Consider the following 18,724-nt stretch of genomic DNA (forward strand, 5'->3'; position numbering starts at 1 on the left):
CTGTTCTTTAAATAAAACAGGGTGCCCACTCACACCTGATTGTCATCCCATTGATTGAAAACACCTGACTCTAATTTCACCTTCAAATTAACTGCTAATCCTAGAGTTTCACATACTTTTGCCACTCACAGATATGTAATAATTGGATCATTTTCCTCAATAAATAAATGACCAAGTATCATATTTTTGTCTCACTTGTTTAACTGGGTTCTCTTTATCTACTTTTAGGACTTGTGTGAAAATCTGATGATGTTTTAGGTCATATTTATGCAGAAATATAGAACATTCTAAAGGGTTCACAAACTTTCAAGCACCACTGTATATAAAAAGCTGAGAGGGAGTAAATTAGTGGTATGCTATTTAAAAATCCATTTTTCATTGTAGTTTATATGTTGATATTGGTACCATTTGGAAAAAATGAGTGAGAATTTGGGAAGGTTTTCATGCTGTCATACATTTAAGTCGACCTTTTATGCCTGGAATTAAAAAAAATAAAAAAAATTTAATTCTTGAGGATTATTTAGTTTTAGCTATTATTATTAAAATCATATATCTGCATTTTATATACAACACACATTACAGGCAAAAGTATGGTGTTTCAAAGATATTTTAGAATAAAATTAATTTCAACAACCAACACATTTACTGGAATCTCATTTAGGAACATTTTACCAGATCCCCTGTTCATTGGCTGAACATTTTACGCACTATTTGATTTACAAATTCCTAATTTAACCCCTAACTCAGTCAATCAATCAAGCCTGTATAGAATTAGTATTTTAGTTTGTACACACAGGAAGAAAAAAAAAAAATCAGGATAACATGAAATATTGGATTAGCTCATGAATCTATTTTTGAAAAACATCAACCTGAAAATGTGATGAAGATTTTCTGTCATTTTATTTGTTTTGACAAATACAGCTGAAAAAAAAACCCTAAACAAAAAAAAACCCTGTTAGATGAAATGAGTTTTCATTCCTCTAGTATTAATTTAATAAATGTTTCAGATTGGTTGGCGCTGGACAGGCTGCATTTTTTTTTGTCCTTGCTTTTATGTTTTATGGCGTCTTTGCTGTACAGCAGCTGTGTTACATAAACAGTGTAAATGTAAAGCTAAATGCGTACAAAATGAATACATGATGCAGAATAGCAAAAAAGGGATTCACAAAGCTGTTTATCCGTTACGAGAGCATATATGTGCGTTTTTACAATAAGAAAAGGGCAAAGTTTTATGAGATGTTTGTGACTTTGGAACAACAAAAAAAAAATTATATATTATATAATATATGGGACCCCATATAGCTCAACTGAAAATGTTGCTTTGCATCAAATTCACTTTTTACAGTTCGTTTCTAGTTAAGAAGCTGTTAAAGTGAAGATTTGGATTCAATTCCCGTTAACGGATACAAGTAGCAAAAAATGGACGTCATTACACTTGTTTTCCAAAAACAAGTCAGGAAACACAACAGTGCCACTGGGACATACATAAACTACTACTTAAATATCCCAGTGAAAGAGACTCCCACAGACTGTGGCGGTTTGGGAAAACCTGGAGATGTGGCTATGGATGGATGGAAACTTTGACCTCAGGTAAAGAAACAGAGACTGATGCGCTTGATCAATGCTGATTATCAAACTAAGAACTAATTTCTCTCTTTTTTTCCCCCTCATCAATAGCTTATAAATGTAGCAGTAGACAGGGCATTTTTCATTGGAAATCTTTAATCATGACTTTACTTCTACTGCATGTACGCCGCATATCCAGGAAAGTGTGTGGTTTTCAGACATGTGCAGTATATCATGCTAAATGTTTTCCCAGGCCACCACACGCGCCAAGCGTGAGCAAGAACTAAAGCAAATCTGACAGAACAACTAAAGCTAAACGTGAGGTAAAAGGACAGTGCAACGAGAGTAACAGTGCAGCGTATCAATGACTGAACATGTTCGCGATGTCAGTGTTGCCTCTCTCTTTTTTTTTCTTTTCACTCCCATTAATCCATTTAAAAAAAAAAAATCCAGCTGAAGTACTTTTGAATTCTGAGGCGAGATGCGTCACGCTTGGGTTGTACAACAGCAACTCCTCACTGTTTATCTCAGTGTGCTTGTGAATGTGAAAGGGGGGAAAAAATGATTGAGAAAAGAGAAATAGCAGACAGACTCAGGGTGTAGGATGGTCATGAAGAGAGGCTTTTCACTGCCACAGGTCCTCTGTGCGTCCAAACTTGAACACCAGACCCCTGTAACAAATAAAAACCATATACCCACCTTAAAAGAAGCATAAAGTTATTAATATAGTAGGAAATAATGTACTAAACGTAGTCATGGTGTTGCATTTGTGTTTATCGTGTGTTTATTCCCACATCATACCCGAAGAAGATGAAGGCGTTCTGGAAGAAAACCGCAATCCCGGGATACACTGCTGGCTTCGCTGTTCACCAAAAAAACGGGAAAAGTCTCAAATAATTAAAGTAATAACACTAATCTTGGATTAAAGACTGATCATAAAGTCAAACATCGTCAGATATTATTGTACTGTCTGCTTGACAAAAGCCAATCATATATCTTCATGACAATTTATTACAATACAATTTTTTTTAATGAAGAAAAATATTTAACAGTCAGTATTTAGAGTTTTTAATGCGGCACGACTTTCTGCTCACAATATATAACAACATTTATCACTTGCAATTTGTACAACTTGCACACGACACCACTGAGCCTCACTGAGGATTGTTTATCACGTGATTTGACGTAGTTCTTGCCTTTCTACTCGTTTATGGAGCTTTAAATGCTTTTATCAGGAGCCCTAGCTATCCTCCCGCTGGGTTTAACCCAGTCTCAAGTCAGGCCTTGAATCCAAATTGAGGACAAGGCACATCCATAGTCACATCCAAGTTAAGTCCATAGCCCCGAGGTTGCTATTCAAGTCGAGTCTGATCGAGGTCCTGAGATGGAGGACAAGGCTAGCGGATAAGGAGCGTTACTGGGAAAGAAAAATTAAAAAAAAAAAAAACCAGCCAATTTTAAAAGATGATTTCATGTCAGAAATATGTTCAGGTCCAATTACGTCACTGATCCATGAATAACACATGACTGTTGTAGTTATTGGTTTTGTCTGGGAGTACCATCATGACATGTGAATAAAAAAAAAAAAAAAAAAAAAAAAAAAAAAACACACCACACCCCACACACACACACCTCACAAAACTAAATCTTACCAGGCACAACAAAACCTCCAAAAAGAATCCACATGGAAGCAATGAGGGAGCCAAAAGCCAGCATGAAGCCGATGAAGAGCCACACTCTCGCACCTGTATTTAAAAAAAACACACACGATACAAGCAACACAATCAATATTGACATGACACACAACAGTATTATCCTGGTATTACACTGTTATAGCACATGAACTGTTTGCACCTTTAAAAAAAAAAAGCTCTTTCCAAATGCAGCAGACTTCATCTCACACACTATATTAACACACTGGTTTCCATAGTAACCGTTCATTCACAGACACTCCACATAATCCAAGACTAATAATAAACCAGTTTTCAAAACACATGCTGTTGTTTAACAAGTGTCTCAGAGTTACCGTAGTATGGTGAATCTTTTTGTAAAACATTTTTTTAATTTCACAAATTTTTGGAAGGAGTGTCCAGTGTCAGCACGATGTAACAATCAGGACTGAAGATTTTGCACGTTATTATTATTTTTAATTTGCTTTAATGTAACTATAAATGGATAAAAATGCCATCAAAACGATGGGGAAGGTTTAACTCACTCACACACAGCTTGTGTGGATCACAAAACATGCAAAACACACAATTCACTTTTAGTTATTATAATATAATCATTTCAAGAAACTGTCTTCCCCCTGCATTTTTGACAAGAGATTGAAAGAACGATGGAAATGTGGAGTTGAATGATTGTATTTGACGAGAGACAAAACAATTTTTTGTCTCATCTCATCTCATTATCTCTAGCTGCTTTATCCTGTTCTACAGGGTTGCAGGCAAGCTGGAGCCTATCCCAGCTGACTACGGGCGAAAGGCGGGGTACACCCTGGACAAGTCGCCAGGTCATCACAGGGCTGGCTGATTTTTAACTTTTCAGACCAAAAAAAAAAAACCCCAACATAATGAAGGCTGCTGGGTTTTACAGCTAGACTTAAAACTTCTGCGCAGCACTTTACATGATGAAAATTTTAAACTACACCCCAATATACACAGGGATGAGAATGAAAAATATTTAAAAAGTCTGAAAAAAACAGGGCGGGGCCCATGGCCCAGGGGGGCGGGGCCCAGGGGCTAATGATTTTTGGCTATTTATTTATTTATTTTCTTTATTATTAGACAGGGAGATTATTATTAGACAGGGATATTATTATTATTAGATAGGGAGATTATTATTAGACAGAGAGATTATTAGACAGGGAGATTATTATTATTAGATAGGGAGATTTTTTTGTGTAATCTGAGTTGAAGTGGGTTTTGTACTTTGGTTTTTTGGGGCGCATGCGCGCTCTCTCTGCCATGCCGATCCTGTAGGCTGCACTGACTCAGCTGAAAACTCCGGTCCTCGAGAAAAGAAATAAAAGCCCGCCCACACTGAAAGCTGATTGGCTTATTTTGCTGAGTAACCCAATCAGGATGCTCTTTGTCTGGCATGCGCTACATGAACAAGCACACAGGCAGTGTTGCCACATTGGGCAGTTTTAAGTGCATTTTGGCGGGTCTGGAACATATTTTGGGATGGAAAACGTTAGCAGTATCTGGCAACACTGCACACAGTCTCCCTCGCGCGCGCACATTCTAAGATGCGTGATGCAGACCTTAATGTTGCGCGCGCACGCTCAAAAACGATCATTTTGGTCTGAAAAAGTCGGAAATCCGCCGATCGGCGGAAAATTCTCATCCCTGTATACATTTTTGACCATAATGATGATGATGATAAAGGACTTAAAGTGCCATTTCAGTGAGTTCAATAATGACCATCACTACACTTTATTATTAATTTAATATCATAGAAAATATTTCAGAAACATTGAACCCCTTGTTGTGTTAAATGTCTAATGTCAGATGTGAACATGGATAGAATGATGATAAATATTGATCTGAGCTGACTGTATGGTGCACTAAAGATACGAGACAGCAGTACAGGTGGTCCGAGTTTGTGAAGTTTACATCCACTTATCATGAACATGAAGACCTCGCAGCTTCCTGTTCGTGTTGATGATTGACTACAGCTGATCGCTTCTCTGTGCCAACAAAAAAAAACGGGACCAGCAACTTTGCCAAGGTTTGTTAGAAAACCCAAACTGTCCCCCTCAGCTGAGAAGAAATTGGTTCGGATGGTTAGGAACAACCCGGGAGCCACCAAGGTGCCATGAACTGCAAGCTTCTGGAACACCAGTGTCTCTGTCTCCAGTCAAGTGAGTTTTACATCACCATGGACTGAGAGGCTGCCATTCAAGAAAGAATCTCCTACTCTTTCGTAAAATCGACACCTTCAAGCGCGACTAAAGTTTGTGTTTGTAGCTGTCCACATGGACCAAGAAAAAGCCTTGTGGAGGAAAGTTTTATGGTCAGATAAGACAAAGACTGGGTTGTTTGGCCACAATGACCAGAGGTATGTTTGGAGGAGTAAAGCTGAGGCATTCAACCCCCAAAACACTGAATTAACTGTTAAACAAAGTGGATGGAATAATGATGAAGGAGGACTACCTCAGAATTCTTCAGCATAACCTCAAACCATCAGCTAGATGATTGAAACTTGGACACAATTGGGTGTTCCAACAGGACAATGACTCCAAACACATCAAAGCTGGGTGTGGAATGGATAAACATTCCCAAAGTCCCGAACTCAACCCTATTGGAAAATAACGTGGACTGTCAGGTCAAAGTCGGGTCCAGGCCAGGAAACCAACAAATTTAACTGAACTCTACTAATTCTGCCAAGTAGAGTGGTCAAATCTCATCTCATCTCATCTCATTATCTCTAGCCACTTTATCCTGTTCTACAGGGTCGCAGGCAAGCTGGAGCCTATCCCAGCTGACTACGGGCGAGACGCGGTATTCAGCATTCACACTCACACCTACGGTCAATTTAGAGTCACCAGTTAACCTAACCTGCATGTCTTTGGACTGTGGGGGAAACCGGAGCACCCGGAGGAAACCCACGCGGACACGGGGAGAACATGCAAACTCCGCACAGAAAGGCCCTCGCCGGCCACGGGGCTCGAACCCGGACCTTCTTGCTGTGAGGTGACAGCGCTAACCACTACACCACCGTGCCGCCCGAGTGGTCAAACCTCCAACCACAATTCTGCCAGAAGCTTATTGATGGTGACTAAAAGCAGAAACCTGCGACGGGACACCTAACTAAATATTACTCGTGCTGTAATTTTTTTCGATTAAATGTCATCCAATCATTCTGCCACAGGAAAAGAACAGTTCAAAGAAATCAGCAAAAGCCCAATATTACCATGATATTTACAGTGGTGGGCAAAAGTTTACATAGCCCAACAGAATGTTTTGTTTCTTGGCTATTTCTAAGAGAAATTGAATAATAATACACAAAAACCTTTATTTCACTTGTGGTTAATGGTTGGCTGAAGCCATTTATTGTCAAGAAAATGTCAAGAAAATGTTAACTCTTTTTAAACCATTATGACAACAAAAAAACTACACAAATGACCCTGATCAAAAGTTTACATACCCCAATTCTTAATACTGTGTATTTCCCCCTTTAACATCAATAACAGCTTGAAGTCTCTTGTGATAGTTGTCAATGAGTCTCTTTATCTTTTCAGATGGTAAAGCTGCCCATTCTTCTTGGCAAAAAGCCTCCAGTTCCTGTAAAGTCTGGGGCTGTCTTGCATGGACTGCACGTTGGAGGTCTCCCCAGAGTGGCTCAATAATGTTGAGGTCAGGAGACTGAGATGGCCACTCTAAGACCTTCACTTTATGCTGTTGTAGCCACTGACAAGTTGATTTGGCCTTGTGTTTTGGATCATTGTCATGCTGGAATGTCCAAGTTTGTCCTATGCGCAGCTTCCGGGCTGAGGCGTGTAGATTTTCCTCCAGTATCTTTTGATAAGTGACTGCATTCATCCTGCCATCAACTCTTACCAAATTTCCAGTGCCTTTGTAGTTCACACATCCCCAAAACATCAGAGATCCACCACCATGTTTCACTGTGGGAATGGTGTACTTTTCATCATAGGCCTTGTTGATTCCTCGCCAGATGTAGCGTTTAGTGTTGTGCCCAAAAAGTTCAATTTTGGTCTCATCACTCCACACAACTTTTTGCCAGAAGGTTTGGGGTGTGTCTCTGTGCAGTCTGGCATATCTTAGACGGGCTTCTTTGTGGCATTTGCGTAGAAGGGGCTTTCTTCTGGCAACTCTCCCATGCAGCCCATTTCTTCTCAAGAGTCTCCTAATTGTACTCTTTGAAACATCCACATCACCTTGTTTCAGAGAATCTCGAAGTTCACCAGATGTTATTTGGGGCTTCTTCTTTACATCACGCACAATTCTTCCAGCAGTGGTGGGTGAAATTTTTCTTGGTCTACCTGAACGGGCTTTGGTGTCTACAGAGCCCCTGACTTTCCACTTCTTGATTATTGTTTGAACAGTGCTGACTGACATTTTTAATTGCTTTGATATTTTCTTATATCCCTTCCCTGATTTATAAAGTTCAACTACCTTTTCACGCAGGTCCTTTGACAATTCCTTTGATTTTCCCATGGCTCAATCTCAAAGATGACGCGCAGCACTGGATGAGGGATAAAAGGTTCTCTCAAAAGTCCAGCAATTTACTGACTTTTATTTTCACCCACTAATTAGAAGAAAACAGATCACAGGTGAAGGTAGTTGCCTTTAATTGCCATTCAGTCCTGTTTACGTCAAATTGTGTACAGGTTTTCAGGCCAATTCACAGGGGTATGTAAACTTTTGATCAGGGTCATTTAGGTAGTTTTTGTTGTTTTCATGGTTTTCAAAGAGTAAACGCAGTAATGAATGCAATAAATAGCTTCAGCCAACCATTAACCACAAGTGAAATAAAGGTTTTTGTGTATTATCATTCAATTTCTCTTAGAAATGGCCAAGAAACGAAACATTCTGTTGGGGTATGTAAACTTTTGCCCACCACTGTATATCCATAATGATTGTGTATAAAACTTGTGAATGCAACTAACTGCATGTTATATGATACTGGTACAGACACTATCACAGAAATGGCTGCGTGCTTTAAAATATGCTCGATTAGGCTGCTTTTTAATTTTATATATATATATATATATATATATATAAAACCCACACTACCAAAGGGTAAGCGTTGTAAGCAATACAGGCCCCAAACTCATACAATCTCAGCCGACACTCTTCTCAGGGCAAACACACTCCCTCTGTAAATCAAGCCAGACGGGTCTGTTTGCTCATGGTCAGGCTATTTATACTCACCGCTTCTGTTCAGCGCTGGGTACATGTTCGTTTAGAAATTATAAATGTGTCTTCGTGGTATTTCAGATTTACGCACCTGTCTGTCCCATGCAGCCTTCGCTGTAGCTGTCACCTCTCACCTGGCCGTTTGACACTGCGTTGATCCTGCATGGGACACAAAAACAGAAATAAACACAGATCACACTGATCTATGCGAACATTCTACATCATAAACCCACAGTGACTGTAACGACCCAGACGAACGCATGTATAGAATTTGACTTACATGAGGAACGCTATAGTGGCGATGACTCCACAGGTATGGTACGCGTGGTGAAACTCCTCCTCTTTGGGGTACATTATTGCTGCGTCGATTATGATCCACCATCCTGTGAAGAACTGTGCAAAACCCGATAGAGGTGATTAATGGAGTCAGGTCAACCAACAAGATTATTACACGGGTAAACAAAGCAGTTTGATGATGCCTTAATATCTACAATAAAAGAACTCATAAAAGTGTATCATGATATGATATAATTGCTCACATTATTGATATTATATAACCATAGTGCCCAGCCCTGCTACAGAGCCAGTGAAATAATGGTTTCTCCACTCTGTGTACATGTTCAACCTGACAGCCATTCAGGATTCATCCAAATGCCAAATGCAGAAAACATCCAGAAAAGACTCTCATGTGACCCCAATCATGTGCTGCCTTTAATGTAACACATAATGATCATGTCCTGCTTTTAACATCAATCTTAGTGTAAAAATACACATCTAATACAAATAATATATTAATATATAACACACTTTACACCAAATCAAGCCTATTATTCCTCTAAAATAACGTGGAATGAATTCGGACACAGTATGAACACTAACTGATTTTTCCCTCTTTTTCACATGGATATTCCTTCTCTTGTGCACACGTTCACTGTGAAATCATTTTGTCATTTTCAGCTTGCTGTGAGCACTGCTTTTTATGGTGTTTGATGGGTGTCATTATATGCAAATCTAAATACTAATGTAGGAGTAAGGGATATTTATCAACATATGGATTTATGCATTAAAAAATAAATAAATAAAATCGGCATCAAAACTTTTTGTAAATCTGACAAGAATAGGAGTTCAGTTTGGCTTATGAAATCAGTGACGCAACTTTACAAAAAAACGTGATAATGGACTTAAGAGACAGCAAAAGTTCTTTTCCATGATCACACAACAGTAGCATACATACTAACATTAAATTATTGTCACCAGCAAGCAGCAACACACTGTCATATATTGGTGTTGTGGCAATTCTGCAGGAATTAAATCCTATTTCTGGAGATTTTCTGAGTCGCAAACCATAACCACGGAGCCGTCCCGGTCCGTCAAACTGGCTGGGAATGAAACGGACCACTAGTCACACTAATCTGGAAACTGTCTAGCACTGATAAGCATATGGTTAGACAGCTGGATAGATGTACTTTATTGATCCTGAACTGGAAATTTTGTTAAAAAAAAAAGTGAATTGTTGTTGGGATAATGCAATTCAAGGTAATTTAGGGGTAAACATTAACCAAATCATGGATGTAAATAAATAAATAAATAATGTGAAACTCCACACAAGCTCAGGATCGAACCGAGAACCCTGGAGTTGTGAGGTGTCAACAATACGCACTACACCAGACTCTTGTCAAGCCCTGATTAAAGTGCATATCACGGGTAAATTCAGGAGCAAGATCAATGTAATGCCGCTTTTCCACTACAAACGCGGCTGAGCCGTGCCGTGCCGAGTCGAGCTGAGCGGGGCTGTTGGAGTTGCATTTCGACTACAACCGCGCTGAACCGTGCTGGCTGGAAGTGGGTGGACACATTGGGTGGAGTTAGTGAAAGTGGGTGGACGTCATGTGATGCCGTTAAGCAGCGCAAACAGTGACATCAGTGACAGTGGCGGAACAAGTCAGAGCCGGGCCGGGGGCGGGGCAAATGACCGGGCCCTTTATTAAAGCTTATCATAACATCATTTTAGGCTACAAAATGTCCGCAACTGCGGTGTTTACCAATTTCAACACTACCGGGTGCAACTATTATTTAGTACATCAAGTCCTTCAAACGAACATGTAACTCAGAAACAAAAAACATTAGGATACTGTACATGGCTCATAATAAAACATCAATAGCCTATACTGCGCACATTATTTGAAGGGCATACGAATGAGCGCTCAGAGGTTGCAACGCTGACAGGAAGAGTCAGAAATAAAAGGAGGGCGGTGCAAACCTCACTGAATGCACTGTGTTTACCAATTTCAACACTCCGGGGTGCAACTATGTTATTTTGTACATTAAGTCCTTCAAACGAACATGTAACTCAAACAAAAAAACATTCGGCGACATACTGTACATGGCTCATAATAAAACATCAATAGCCTACTGCGCGCATTATTTGAAGGGCATACGGCGAGCCTTGCGCTCCGCGAACTCGTGCACGATGCTCTGTATGTCACTGATTCAGTGATCTTTTAAGCGGTAGTCTCACGACCCGAATAGTAAACAATAAACATGGAGGACATGGAGTCGTTAGTGTTGCTGGTCTCGGTGCTGTGGCTTGTTGTCACCGACAACGCGGACAGATACTGGCAAGAGTGTATAGATGAGGCGAGGCGCATAAGGCTTCAGAAATTCTCGTAATTCGTAATTATTCTCCTTCTTCCGGGTTTGCGGTGTTTACAGATCCCAGCGCGCTCGCGGGGCGTGTGTGGGCATGTGAGGACACTCCTCCTCACCAATCAGTGCACAGGGGAGTGTCTGCTCACGCCCCCAACCTCAGTCGGCACGGTTTGGCTCGCTTCAGCCCCACTCCAAAACGGTGCGAGTTTTAGGGGCTAAGCAGGGCTGAAACGAGCTGAGTCGTGCTGGTTTTTGGTAGTCGAAACGCGAGCCGTGTCGGGCTGAAGTGAGCTGAAGCGAGCTGAAAAAGGGTAGTGGAAAAGGGCCATAATTGTCCTATTTTATATTAAACTTTACTCAAATATCTGTCACATTTTGCATTCTCTGCAATTTTTTTACCTTGCGCAATACCAGAAAAATTCAGTTGAAATCAAGCCATTTGAGGCGAATTTGTCCGACTCTGAAAAAACTTGGCATTTGGATTTCCCGGGAAACACTGATTTTCGTGACGTCGCGTGCGGGACGCCTCCTTCTGAATCCTACGTCAGCGCTGGTTTGTTTATGAGAATATGACCTGGTGGTTTTCTGCAAATTTCTTCAATGTTATCATGTGATTATTAAAATGGTTAACAAATGTATCGTAAGAGGGTGTAGCAACACCAATCATGATGGGATTAGTACTCATCATTTTCCAAAAGACCGGACAATGAGAGAGAAATGGGAGCGTTTGGTCTACACAGGCTGTGCACTGAAACCGTGCAAGCTTCCGCAGCCTGCTGGCGCTTCCGCAGGTAACGTCACGAATCTGGCTCCAGACTCCCTTGCGATTTTTCCATACGCATTTTATTTTATTTTTTTCTGCTGTAGACAGATGGCCTTGTGCAAAATTACCCTTCTGGAAGAGTGTATAAAGGGACATACTTTCATATAAAAAAAAAAAAATCCCGAAATTGGTCCAGGATATGCACTTTATAGTAAAAATGAATGTGCTCATCCACGTTGTACAGCATGTATGCCTAATCATGCATTGAGAGAAAAGTAAGTTGTGTATATTTACGATTGCATGGTCTGACATTTGAACTTATTACAGGACTACAGACGACACAAATTCAGTTCATTGACGTTCTTTCTGCAGCCATGATGGCCAATTTCTTAACCCTTCTCCCTGACGAGATGCAGGAGCATGAATGATGGTTGGTCAGGGTCAAACTTGTCTCCCGACCAAGACAAGGCGAGAATTTATGGCACTCTGATTGCCTACTCTGACATGGCGACCATCGTAAAAGACAGAATACCGTACAGTTTGATCCTGGCATTAGGACATAGGAGATATATGAAATACGATTCACAAACCAGTACTCCAGCTGCTACTGAGGCAATGGTGTTTCTTTTTTCTGCCCAGTCAATGTTGCATTCACAGTCCCCACATCTGATACCATCCAGGAATCCTGACATCTTTCTGAACACACACACAAAATAAGGACATTCATTTCTGCATTTATACTTATCAACAGCCTGGACGTTTTTGTTATCTAATTTTACATCCCATACCTTCCTGAACAAAGCATTATAACCTTTAACAACAATTTACTGTATTCATTTTCATTATCATATGTTTATGCCAACTATTTAAACACTTACAACGCAAATAAGATATGTATATAAACACTACCGGAAGAGAAACACTAATAAATTAGGTTGCACAATTCAGCACGGGCTGAATCCCGAATCATTCCTCACTCCCTATATTAGTGCACTACAAGACCTCAAGATGAACTAATACGTAGTGCACTCCAGATCTAAAAAGGAGTAATTTGGGATGTAGGCAATAAATACACTTTACACAGTCCTGACAACCACACCAAAAACATGTTTAAGAATAGTTTTATGTTAACTAGCTATAGTCTAATTATAATCCTTTTTTCATTCACATTTAAATCCAGATGGAGTTAAAAAAAAAAAAAGAGTTAACTGTCATTGCGCAGTTGAACTAAATACCTTTGTACATCCAGCTAACCAGGAAAAGCTCCTATGCTAATGCTACAGCTAGTTTTCGAGCTTGAACAGACAAATTTAACAACAAAGCCAAATTTAAAAATAGTGAATAATATCAAATATATGCAGTATTAACGCTGTCAAGTTACAATTGTGCGAAATTTCGTGTCATCTCTCTCAGCATAGCTAGCGAAAAATGAGCACTTAGCGAACAGTTTCGGGCCGAACCTCAAACCGCTTCATCCTGCCTTCTTAATCGCACTACAATGTTGGTGGAAATAAAGCGTTCTACCACCCTACGTAGGGCACTACGGGTCAATTCGAAATACGGCCACCTAGACTAGTTAGCTTGCGCTGTGTTTATTGTTTGAGTAAGAATCGCTCCATCATCCTTTCCACTCGGCAGACTTCTCAGTGATTCTCAGATTTTAAACCGTGCTGGTATACATTCGGATAAAAATAGCGATGTTTTTACGATTTAAACGCGTAAAAGTCCTCACCTTTCGATATTGTTCTCGCTTGGAATCCACAACCGAACAATTCCTTCGCGTTCCTCAGGGGCTCAATCGTGCGCATGCGCAGACAGGCACCGGTTTGGTGTTGCTGTACAGTGTAAACTGATTTGTTCACTACACATCATAAAGCATGAGAAGAATTTATGATATTATAGCATTTTATTTGGTGACAGTTCTTGTTAGTGAACCTATAACTAACGAAAAACGAATATACAATAGGAATATTTTTAGATTTATTAAAAGCTTTTGATACAGTAAACCATACCATACTTCTCTGGAAATTAGCTGCTTATGGTGTTACTGGCATTGCATTAAATTGGTTTCGAAATTACCTAAATAACAGAAAACAATATGTGATGGGACGGCACGATGGTGTAGTGGTTAGCGCTGTCGCCTCACAGCAAGAAGGTCTGGGTTCGAGCCCCATGGCAGGCGAGGGCCTTTCTGTGCGGAGTTTGCATGTTCTCCCCGTGTCCGTGTGGGTTTCCTCCGGGTGCTCCAGTTTTCCCCACAGTCCAAAGACATGCAGGTTAGGTTAACTGGTGACTCTAAATTGACCGTAGGTGTGAATGTGAGTGTGAATGGTTGTCTGTGTCTATGTGTCAGCCCTGTGATGACCTGGCGACTTGTCCAGGGTGTACCCCGCCTTTCGCCCGTAGTCAGCTGGGATAGGCTCCAGTTCACCTGCGACCCTGTAGAACAGGATAAAGCGGCTAGAGATAATAAGATGAGATGAGACAATATGTGATTTCTACAAAGAAATTAAATGTGGAGTACCACAGGGGTCAAATTTGGGTCCTCTACTATTCTTGATCTACATCAATGATCTAGCAGAAGCCTCCTCAATACTGTATTTTATACTGTTTGCCGATGACACCAACATATTCCTTTCTCACAAAAACTTTGATTCTCTGATACATGGTTTGAAGCAAATAAATGATCAATAAATACTCATCTCATCTCATTATCTCTAGCCGCTTTATCCTTCTACAGGGTCGCAGGCAAGCTGGAGCCTATCCCAGCTGACTACGGGCGAAAGGCGGGGTACACCCTGGACAAGTCGCCAAGTCATCACAGGGCTGACACATAGACACAGACAACCATTCACACTCACATTCACACCTACGGTCAATTCACAAACCAGTATACATGTGGACACGGGGAGAACATGCAAACTCCGCACAGAAAGGCCCTCGCCAGCCACGGGGCTCGAACCTGGACCTTCTTGCTGTGAGGCGACAGCGCTAACCACTACACCACCGTACCGCCCCTAAGTTATGATATCAATAAGGCCAAAATATTTTTAAAGAATGTTTCTATTACGCAAGAGAGACTGACTAAATTTTGGGGGGTAGTAATAGATGACAAATTAAATTGGAAAGCCCGTGTCTCTGTCATAAGTAAAAGAGTTGCTAAAACAATTGGTGTTATTGGGAAAATCAAATACGTTATCCCTCAAAAGACTCTCATAACTATATACAACAGCCTCATTTATCCATACTTGACTTACTGTAACATTGTTTGGGGATGCGCCTACCGTACAACTCTACACCCTCTTATAACCCTCCAAAAGAAATTCGTAAGAATAGCAACTGCTTCTGACTTTCGATCACACTCGGCTCCCTTGTTTCAAAAATTAAAAATTCTAAATATCCATGATATCAGTAAATTACAAATTAATATCTTCACATTTAATTTCTTGGCAAACAATCTCCCTAATATATTTGACAATTTCTTAAACCCTAATTCACTTGTACATAATTATTATACCCGACAAAGGAATCAGCTCCAATCAACTCTCTTTCGCACATCATTAGCACAGTCTTCCGTAAAATACAAATGTGTCATAATATGGAACAGTCTTCAGACAAATATACGAACAACCTCCTTTTTTTTTATGTTTAAAAGTGCCCTGAAAAGCCATTAAGCCATCCTAGTCCCTTGTAATAGCCTCATATGATCAGTTCTTGTTTTGATTTATATTATTAAGTATTTAATTATCTTTATTGTATTGTTATCACTCTCTGTGTATTATATTACTTGTATTCTTTCATTTATAGTCACGATTATTGGTAATTAAGACTATAATTAATTTTAAATAAGTAGAGAGAGGGCGGGGGCGGCACGGTGGTGTAGTGGTTAGCGCTGTCGCCTCACAGCAAGAAGGTCCTGGGTTCGAGCCCCGGGGCCGGCGAGGGCCTTTCTGTGTGGAGTTTGCATGTTCTCCCCGTGTCCGCGTGGGTTTCCTCCGGGTGCTCCGGTTTCCCCCACAGTCCAAAGACATGCAGGTTAGGTTAACTGGTGACTCTAAATTGACCGTAGGTGTGAATGTGAGTGTGAATGGTTGTCTGTGTCTATGTGTCAGCCCTGTGATGACCTGGCGACTTGTCCAGGGTGTACCCCGCCTTTCGCCCCTAGTCAGCTGGGATAGGCTCCAGCTGCCTGCGACCCTGTAGAAGGATAAAGCGGCTAGAGATAATGAGATGAGAATGAGAGAGAGGGCGGCATGGTGGTGTAGTGGTTAGCGCTGTCGCCTCACAGCAAGAAGGTCCTGGGTTCGAGCCCCGTGGCCGGCGAGGGCCTTTCTGTGCGGAGTTTTCATGTTCTCCCCGTGTCCGTGTGGGTTTCCTCCGGGTGCTCCGGTTTCCCCCACAGTCCAAAGACATGCAGGTTAGGTTAACTGGTGACTCTAAATTGACCGTAGGTGTGAATGTGAGTGTGAATGGTTGTCTGTGTCTATGTGTCAGCCCTGTGATGACCTGGCGACTTGTCCAGGGTGTACCCCACCTTTCGCCCGTAGTCAGCTGGGATAGGCTCCAGCTTGCCTGTGACCCTGTAGAAGGATAAAGTGGCTAGAGATAATGAGATGAGATGTTCTTTTTTGTTGTGTAAACAAACAAACCTAAAAATAACTACTGATATGATAAAACCTATTAAGGTTCTCACTTAATAAATACCAAAAGTTTGTGCACACCTGACATGTGCTTTTTTTTCTTTTTGAACATCCCATTCCTTTGCTATTATAATAATCTTCACTCTTCTAGGAAAACTTTCCACTAGATTTTGGAGCGTAGCTGTGGAGATATGTGAATGTGATCATTCAGCCCCCAGAGCAGTCATGAGATCAGGTACTGATGTACTAAATGTGTTCAGTGAGGTTGAGGTCAGAGCTCGGTGTGGGACACTTGAGTTCTTCCACACCAACCTGAGCAAACCATGTCTTCATGGAGCTCGCTTTGCACACAGGGGCACTGATGTTCAACCAGGTTTGGGCTCCTTAGTTCCAGTAAAGCTGCAGTATACAATGATGTTATAAACAAATTTTTTTTTAATTCGGATTTTGTAGCAACAGCTTGAGGAAGGCTTTCATATGGCTGTGACAGTCGGGTGTACACATACTTTTGGCACTATAATGTATTTCGCACGTGGCAGCCCACAGAGTACACGTTTTATGAAATTTGGCACAGTGATAGAAGACAGACAGTCTCCGCTACCTTCATAGTAGGTTTGGTGTACGCCACTCAAGCACTAATCAAGAGGGCAAATTATTTCAATAATAAGAATAAATCTGCAACATGATTCCACTTTTCTCTGATTTTGGGTCTTTGGGTGAACATTCTCCTACAAATGATGTCCAAACATCATGAAATTTGCATCACAGTAACAGTTTTGGGGGAAAACAAACAAGTTCCTTGGATTTTTTTAGATGCGAGGTTTCATCCGTGAGATATCTCAACAATGGTTTGATGTCTTGCTTTCAAATTTAGTATGTCTATGGGAACCAGTGCTGATGTTCCCAGTTGTTTCTGGTCTTACTCTGTTGTTCTGAGGTGGAGACAGAAAGTGCTTGACCTCCTTAGTTGCTACTTGCAGCTATATTATTATTTATTAAACTAGATTATCATGAGGGCGGCACGGTGGTGTAGTGATTAGCGCTGTTGCCTCACAGCAAGAAGGTCCGGGTTCGAGCCCCGTGGCCGGTGAGGGCCTTTCTGTGTGGAGTTTGCATGTTCTCCCCATGTCCGCGTGGGTTTCCTCCAGGTGCTCCGGTTTCCCCCAGAGTCCAAAGACATGCAGGTTAGGTTAACTGGTGGCTCTAAATTGACCGTAGGTGTGAATGTGAGTTTGAATGGTTGTCTGTGTCTATGTGTCAGCCCTGTGATGACCTGGCGACTTGTCCAGGGTGTACCCCGCCTTCCGCCCGTAGTCAGCTGGGATAGGCTCCAGCTTGCCTGCGACCCTGTAGAACAGGTTAAGCGGCTTGAGATAATGAGATATCATGAAATTGGTCATGTGGAATTTCAGAAAGGAAAATTTGGATCATTATTTCTTTATCTATTGGCACTCAGTAATTAGATCACGTTCATTACTTCATTCAACTTCAGTAACTGACTTATCCTCATCAGGGTTGGGGTAGATCCCGATCCAATCCAGGGAACATTTGGAATGAGGGAGTGGAAGGATATTCACATGGACAAGAACAGGCAAATTATTTATTTGCCTGGAAGTCAAACTAGCCAAAGGAATATCTTCACACAAACAATAACCTGAGCTCAGGATCGAACCCTCAAGCTCCGAGTTGGGTCTCATGTCACCTTACTGTCCACTTCAACAACATAATATCTACAATTACTACTGTATTTTTCTGCATTAAAAACCTCATCTCATTATCTCAAGCCGCTTTATCCTTCTACAGGGTCGCAGGCAAGCTGGAGCCTATCCCAGCTGACTACGGGCGAAAGGCGGGGTACACCCTGGACAAGTCGCCAGGTCATCACAGGGCTGACACATAGACACAGACAACCATTCACACTCACATTCACACCTACGGTCAATGTAGAGTCACCAGTTAACCTAACCTGCATGTCTTTGGACTGTGGGGGAAACCGGAGCACCCAGAGGAAACCCACGCGGACACAGGGAGAACATGCAAACTCCGCACAGAAAGGCCCTCGCCGGCCACGGGGCTCGAACCCGGACCTTCTTGCTGTGAGGCGACAGCGCTAACCACTACACCACCGTGCCGCCCAAATTACTTTCATTTCACACATAAATCTAATTTAAACATCAGGTTTTACTGCATAGTCCAAGTAAAACAGACTAAATGCTCATGAA

General features: G+C 41.3%; 1 protein-coding gene across 2 annotated transcripts; it reads right to left on the reverse strand.

The window, feature by feature from the left end:
• Positions 1 to 881: 881 nt before the first annotated feature.
• On the reverse strand, positions 882 to 13,700 carry tmem50a (transmembrane protein 50A). Of its 2 annotated transcripts, none has more exons than XM_060925274.1 (7): positions 13,595 to 13,700; positions 12,453 to 12,558; positions 8,731 to 8,843; positions 8,542 to 8,609; positions 3,219 to 3,311; positions 2,368 to 2,428; positions 882 to 2,237 (listed from the first exon to the last, which is right to left on the reverse strand). In XM_060925274.1, exons 2-7 carry the CDS (start codon positions 12,552 to 12,554, stop codon positions 2,192 to 2,194), a joined length of 483 nt encoding a protein of 160 aa, XP_060781257.1. In that variant the 5' UTR covers positions 12,555 to 12,558; positions 13,595 to 13,700; the 3' UTR covers positions 882 to 2,191. The 2 variants fall into 2 exon arrangements, with proteins under 2 accessions (XP_060781257.1, XP_060781258.1); XM_060925275.1 differs by lacking the exon at positions 13,595 to 13,700 and adding an exon at positions 13,098 to 13,227.
• Positions 13,701 to 18,724: the final 5,024 nt, after the last annotated feature.

The sequence above is a fragment of the Neoarius graeffei genome, chromosome 7, assembly GCF_027579695.1.
Source record: "Neoarius graeffei isolate fNeoGra1 chromosome 7, fNeoGra1.pri, whole genome shotgun sequence".
Classification (NCBI taxonomy): Eukaryota; Metazoa; Chordata; class Actinopteri; order Siluriformes; family Ariidae; genus Neoarius; species Neoarius graeffei.

Bases quoted from the DNA above. Each gene is read 5' to 3' on its own strand.
- tmem50a (XM_060925274.1), bottom strand. From the start codon at position 12,554: ATGTCAGGATTCCTGGATGGTATCAGATGTGGGGACTGTGAATGCAAC. The intron at 8,844-12,452 runs GTTTGTGAATCG...GGTTTTGCACAG, and splicing joins CAGTAGCAGCTGGAGTACTG to TTCTTCACAGGATGGTGGAT. The intron at 2,429-3,218 runs GTAAGATTTAGT...TTTGGTGAACAG, and splicing joins TGGAGGTTTTGTTGTGCCTG to CGAAGCCAGCAGTGTATCCC.